The following is a 7,196-nucleotide window of genomic DNA, read 5'->3' as shown; positions in this document are numbered from 1 at the left end:
TTTATTTATGAATGTCAAAGAAGAAGGATAAGGGTTAATGTAGAAAAAGAATAAATAAACTTAATCAAGTAAATCAAATTCAAAATTAACTTAGATCATTTGTTTGCATTTTACATATTGTCTTTAAATATTATTTTTTTCTAACTTTAATCCAGGTTGTCATTGCATCAAAAAGGGGGTGTTGGTGCAATTTACACTAATGATCTAACTCAACTTTTGATAAATGACAAGTGGATTAAAATTAGAGTGTTTGTGATTTAATTGCTTTACCAAGTGTGCAAGAGTTGACGGATCTGGAGGACCTGACACCAGACTGAAATCTAGCTAAGTTCGCGATACTTGATAGTTGGTATGAAATTCAGATAGGTTTGCGGGACCTAATATCTGGTTGGAAGTCTGGTTGGGTCCGCGGGACCTTAAAACCGGTCGACGTCTAGTTGGGGCTACAGACCTGACAACTGACGAGAAGACCTGGTGGGTCAAAGGTAAGTCAAACGATTGTAGTTGGTAAATAAAAGGTAAGCAACTGGAGGTGAGATCTAGTGAGAATGCCTTCTCAGTTGAGAGAATAGTAGACGTCGATCCAACTTAGGTATATTTGGGAAACATAAGTTGAGACCTTAGCTAAATCCTAATCTCGGGGAGACATAATCTAATTACTACTACTATCTTATTATGCTAATTTTGTTTCATAGGATAAACATATTTTTGTTGCCTGAACTAACTCTACTCTTTCTTTACAGAAAAGAGGAGGCTACAAAAGAGTAGTCCAGGCACCCAAAAGGGATCCGGGCATCCAGACTCCGACTGCCCGGAGTTGATTCGGGTGCCCGGACCAGTTTTGACCAGGAGGATGTCTGGCCAAGCACCCGAACGGTCCGAGCACCCTGAGTTGGTCCAGACGCTTGGACCAAAAAATTCATCCAGAAGTTGAGTTGAAGTGTGACGACTGGCAGAACTCATGTCAACGGTCCAGGAGCCCGGAGGTGGATAAACTTCGAGGATGAAGTTTCGACGAGAGCTCGCTACATTAGCATAGTCCAGGCACCTGGGAGAGGATCCAAGCGCCTGGCAAGACCTATAAAAGCAGCCTTCGACCAGCATCTTTAGTACAGCATTTGTTATTTCATATTCGCACGTTGCTCTGAAAAGGCTCCGACTACATTGAAAGACGGCTCCAAAGTTCGAAGAATGAAGACTTCTTTAAATCTTCTTTCTATTTGTCGGTAACATTTACATTACAACTATTGTACTTAACTTTGTAAATCCATTTCGAATTGATAGTGATTGTCCATCGAAAGTACTCTTAAAAATATTTGTAACTTTTTGCTAAACTGAACTTCTATTCAAATCTCTCCCTAAGTCTGATATATATAAAGTGTTTACTTTTAGTTATATTTCTGCATTAATGTCTCGCATTACTTATCACAAACTATGCTTATCTTTCTTTTACCTTAGTTTTATTTATGAATGTCAAAGAAGAAGGATAAGGGTTAATGTAGAAAAAGAATAAATAAACTTAATCAAGTAAATCAAATTCAAAATTAACTTAGATCATTTGTTTGCATTTTACATATTGTCTTTAAATATTATTTTTTTCTAACTTTAATCCAGGTTGTCATTGCATCAAAAAGGGGGTGTTGGTGCAATTTACACTAATGATCTAACTCAACTTTTGATAAATGACAAGTGGATTAAAATTAGAGTGTTTGTGATTTAATTGCTTTACCAAGTGTGCAAGAGTTGACGGATCTGGAGGACCTGACACCAGACTGAAATCTAGCTAAGTTCGCGATACTTGATAGTTGGTATGAAATTCAGATAGGTTTGCGGGACCTAATATCTGGTTGGAAGTCTGGTTGGGTCCGCGGGACCTTAAAACCGGTCGACGTCTAGTTGGGGCTACAGACCTGACAACTGACGAGAAGACCTGGTGGGTCAAAGGTAAGTCAAACGATTGTAGTTGGTAAATAAAAGGTAAGCAACTGGAGGTGAGATCTAGTGAGAATGTCTTCTCAGTTGAAAGAATAGTAGACGTCGATCCAACTTAGGTATATTTGGGAAACATAAGTTGAGACCTTAGCTAAATCCTAATCTCGGGGAGACATAATCTAATTACTACTACTATCTTATTATGCTAATTTTGTTTCATAGGATAAACATATTTTTGTTGCCTGAACTAACTCTACTCTTTCTTTACAGAAAAGAGAAGGCTACAAAAGAGTAGTCCAGGCACCCAAAAGGGATCCGGGCATCCAGACTCCGACTGCCCGGAGTTGATTCGGGTGCCCGGACCAGTTTTGACCAGGAGGATGTCTGGCCAAGCACCCGAACGGTCCGGGCACCCTGAGTTGGTCCAGACGCTTGGACCAAAAAATTCATCCAGAAGTTGAGTTGAAGTGTGACGACTGGCAGAACTCATGTCAACGGTCCAGGAGCCCGGAGGTGGATAAACTTCGAGGATGAAGTTTCGACGAGAGCTCGCTACATTAGCATAGTCCAGGCACCTGAGAGAGGATCCAAGCGCCTGGCAAGACCTATAAAAGCAGCCTTCGACCAGCATCTTTAGTACAGCATTTGTTATTTCATATTCGCACGTTGCTCTGAAAAGGCTCCGACTACATTGAAAGACGGCTCCAAAGTTCGAAGAATGAAGACTTCTTTAAATTTTCTTTCTATTTGTCGGTAACGTTTACATTACAACTATTGTACTTAACTTTGTAAATCCATTTCGAATTGATAGTGATTGTCCATCGAAAGTACTCTCATATGTGGCCTTAGAGTAGGAGTCATTGAAGGCTCCAAACCAAGTAAAAAATTACTTGTATTAGCGTTTGTGTTTTCGTGTTTCTTTTTCGCTACGTATTCTTGATTTCTGAAAAAGTGACGAATGCTTTCCCCCCCCCCCCCCCCTAGTGTCTTTACGATCCAACAATTACAATTAACAGATTTTAATTTTAATCTTGTAAAGAAAGAAAATAGATTTTTTTAAAAAAGAAAAGTAATTAATTTATCGATAAGACAAATCCTCTCTAAAAATACCATAAATACGAAAATTATCCTAAATATCTAAAAATAAAAATTATCAAAAATAAAAAAGGACCCTAAAAGAAGATTTAAATGATGAAATTTGAATCTAAAAATTTGACGGTTACCATTTCATCGATAACTAATGTAGAACGTAGAGGAGTAGAGCTTCGGATTCCTATGATTCGATCGGATGGTAGCCTCCGGTTTCCGGACCAATCTCCACAGATTTACTTACCTCAAACTTTAACTGTCACGTTAACTACTTTCTAATCCTACTTGTATTCCCTACCTATTCTCCACATAACTTATTAATAAAAAAAGACATTAAACATGATTTTACATCATATTTAATGCCAAAAGATTTAATAAGTTTCTCATCTCCTTTTCCTTGCATAATTTAGCGAAATAATTCATTGCCTCGTCATCTATGACGAGGTAGAAGATGACAACACACACCAACTTCAAATAATTAAATATAATTAACCATCTCAATCTTCCTTAAAAATTAATTTCTAAAAATTATTTTTTTAAAATAATAATAATAATAAATAAACAATGATTCTACCCTCACGTCTAGAATTAAATTAAAAATCCATTTCTCACGTGGCACCGAGTCATTCGACTTCCACTTTCGTGACCGACACGCGTTACTTGGATAGGAACAACAACGCATCCCCCCGACAGCGCTTCCTTATACTCCAGATTAAGCGGGCACTTCATCCGCCGTCCGATCTACCGGATCCTCCCAATCATCCGTCGACGCTACGTCGTCCCGCATATGATTCTGCGTTTCCGCACGATCCATAGTGTGGGCCGGAATATTCCGCGATATTCCGCTCAGCAAGTTGGGAGAACTTTTAGTGTCCGCTAACTCGTAACGTAAAGTAATACCCGCTCGTTTATAGAATCATATAGGCGGACAGGCATGGAGCCCACAAGGTTAATGGTTGAGTCAATTAGTAATTCTGTCACCTATAAAATTCCCTCGCCCATTCTTTTCCGCCGGGCACCGCCAACTTTGTTCGGAATCGAACCGCTTTCACTTAAGCTCAGTCGACGGCGATGGCTCTCAAGGCAGTGCTCGCATCCGGCGCCGTCCCGAATATCGACCAGGTCCACCTGCCAGCGGAGGCCGTGCGGCTGCCCAATAGGGCCGTGGCGTCGGGGTTCGTGGTGTTGGGGCACCGAGGCAAGGGGATGAATGCGCTCGCGTCGCCAGATCGGAGGATGAGTGCGGTCAAGGAGAACTCGATTCTCTCATTCAATCGAGCCGCTCGCTTCCCCATTGACTCAATCGAGTTCGACGTCCAGGTAATGCTCTAGTCTCCTACTACTACCTTTCCCTCGCCCTTGCCGGCTTCCGATTTGTCATTTTCTCCGCCGTCTGTGGTCGTGTGGTCTCGGATTTGAAGCATTGAGACTATTTTTAGGAAACTAGAAGGGCGGTTGAGTTGTTAATTGATCTCGTCATCTATTCCAGCCTACCGAACTGGATAGAGTTTTCGGCTAATTGCCGGCTCAATCAATTTTTATTCTACAGTCGATTCAAAATTTTGAATCGAGTTCTTTGACATTTTTTTTTTCCTTTGAGAGAAAAATTAAGAATATATTGGGATGCTGGCATACTTCTTGGAGAAGAAAGCAAATTAAAGTCGGATTTCACAACAAAGAGCATAATCCCCAAACTTAGCAACATAATTATGGAAAAATAAAATAATTTCTGAATTTGCAAGAACTGCAATCATAAGCAATTGTTTTTTTGAAGGATTCAAAGATTGGTTGAGCAAAGGTGTCATTTATTGTAGGTGACCAAGGACGATTGCCCTATCATCTTTCACGACGATGTCATCCTCACAGAACATGCTGTAAATTTCCTGCTCCCTTCTTGAATCTGAGTACCTGTTTATGTTTAAAATTCACGGTTACGGAATCGGACAAAAATGCAGGGTGAGATCATGGAGAAGCGTGTCACTGATCTTTGCTTGGAAGAGTTCCTTTCCTATGGGCTTCAAAGAGATCCTTCCAAGGTCCTATTTTACCATATGAAGATTATAAATTGGATGATCGACTATTGCATTCAAGTATTGATTCTGTTGATTTAATTCAGGTGGGTAAATTACTGCTAAGGAGGATTCATGATGGGAGAGTGTTGAATTGGAATGTAGAAGATGATGACTACCTCTGCACATTGCAAGAGGCTTTTGAGAAGGTGGACCCTCGTTTGGGATTCAACATTGAGCTTAAATTTGTGGACCATGTCGTTTATAGCGACGAAGAACTTGTGCATGCACTTGAAGCAGTCTTAAAGGTGTGATTTTTTATAATCGCCAATCTTACTCAAACTTCATTTCTCTCTCTTCTTAAATTTTCCATTAATTTGATAGCCACAGTTATTCAGTTAATGATTGAAACTTGACTCTATATATGTTTGTATTTTAGGTTGTTTACCAGTATGCAGGTGAAAGGGCAATCATCTTCTCAACATTCCAGCCGGATGCAGCGCGGCTAATAAGAAAACTTCAAAGTGCTTACTCGGTACATCTCTTTCTCATTTCACTCCTGACAACTAATCATATAGCAGCAACTTAGCGCATGTTTATTCAAAATTATTATTATTAATGCTATGAAACAGGACCAAGTTAATCAAATAAGTGTAAAGAAAGACTCTGTAATATGTTATGACAACTAGTCCATTTCTTTGTCAAGTGCAAAAGGCTAAACAAGCATTGTGTTCTACACATTGACATTGTCCATACTCTTGTGAGACCAGGTTTTCTTCCTCACAACTGCAGGCACCGAAATATACAATGACATCAGAAGAAATTCGTTAGATGAGGCTATCAATCTGTGTTTAGCTGGTGATTTGCAAGGCATTGTTTCAGAAGTTCGAGGAATCTTCAGGTATCCATCAGCAGTGTCCAGAATCAAGGAATCCAACCTTTCCCTGCTAACATATGGCAAGCTCAAGTATGTCTGTTGATGCATTCTTTGTTCATAAAGATATAAACGCAAGTTCCTTTAAGACAGTTTAAATTTTTAATCTTTAACACAATTTCAATAAAAAGTGCTATGGTCTGTTTAACTATGCTAGGAATGGTCCTATTTCTTGTATGATTGTTAACTAACCATTCAAATCATTAACCTTTTATTGGAGCTTCAGTCTTCTTCTGTAAATCTATTACAATTTCCTAATTCTTATCATACTTGTCTTTGCTGATCGGTAACATATGCCATTGTTGCAGCAATGTCCCTGAGGCTGTATACCTGCAGCATCTGATGGGCATCAATGGCGTTATCGTCGACCTCGTAGAAGAGATCACTGAGTCTGTTTCAGATATCATACAACCGACATCGGCTGCCAATTTCTGTGGTTCAGCACGGCCAATGCAGGCAAAGCAGGGCACGAGACCAGGCTTCTCTGAGCGAGAACTCTCGTTCCTGCTCAAGCTTATACCTGAGTTGGTGCAGCAATGATCTTGATAGAGTCGCATAGGAATTCATTGTAGCAATCTTACACATGAATGTTTCATCAATGGAGAAGAATGAAGTTTCAATAAGAGATTCTGGCTCTTTGCTAGTTTGCTTTGGGTCGTTTCAGGAATCAGCTGTCTGCAGCTACTTTTAGACAACATGATAGATACAACCATTGAAATGGATTTAAAGATTTGAAATTCTTTGTAACAACTTTGTAGGTCCAGCATGGATTAAAGACGATAGATTCTTCTTTAGCTCTCTTTGCTGGTTTGCTTGGTGTGGTTAGACCTTCTTTTATATATAATAATCCAGTTATTCCAATTAATCTTGAAAATAACCGGCCCTGTAAATAATTTTTATTCACTATCATCAGACTAAATCGGAAAGTGTTCACAAAATAAATATCTAATTAACCGTTTGAAAACCAACCATTGCTCCACGGTATGGTGTCAGACTTTTCAATATCATAGCAAGGTGGGTTTTATTAGATTAACATTTTTCATAAAAAAAATAATTTTTTTCCACGAAAATTACATACATATTTTTTCCTTGCTGAATTGTGTTTGGTGATGAAACTATCACTTTTTTTGTGACAGTAAATGGATTATTAGTTCTGTGAAACACAAATCTATCATTATTTTATTTTAAGAAATGTAATTTTGAGAAATTAAACATTAGACTGATTTATCTGA

General features: G+C 39.0%; 1 protein-coding gene across 1 annotated transcript; it reads left to right on the top strand.

Moving 5' to 3' along the window:
- Positions 1-4,017: 4,017 nt before the first annotated feature.
- Positions 4,018-6,758, top strand: LOC121985846 (glycerophosphodiester phosphodiesterase GDPD2-like). Its single transcript, XM_042539527.1, has 7 exons — positions 4,018-4,341; positions 4,836-4,895; positions 4,977-5,057; positions 5,138-5,338; positions 5,470-5,565; positions 5,801-5,997; positions 6,273-6,758. Exons 1-7 carry the CDS (start codon positions 4,093-4,095, stop codon positions 6,502-6,504), a joined length of 1,116 nt encoding a protein of 371 aa, XP_042395461.1. The 5' UTR covers positions 4,018-4,092; the 3' UTR covers positions 6,505-6,758.
- Positions 6,759-7,196: the final 438 nt, after the last annotated feature.

Source organism: Zingiber officinale, chromosome 5B (assembly GCF_018446385.1).
Source record: "Zingiber officinale cultivar Zhangliang chromosome 5B, Zo_v1.1, whole genome shotgun sequence".
Taxonomy (NCBI): domain Eukaryota; kingdom Viridiplantae; phylum Streptophyta; class Magnoliopsida; order Zingiberales; family Zingiberaceae; genus Zingiber; species Zingiber officinale.
The sequence above is the reverse complement of the archived record's forward strand: the minus strand, read 5'-3'. Positions and strand labels throughout refer to the sequence as shown.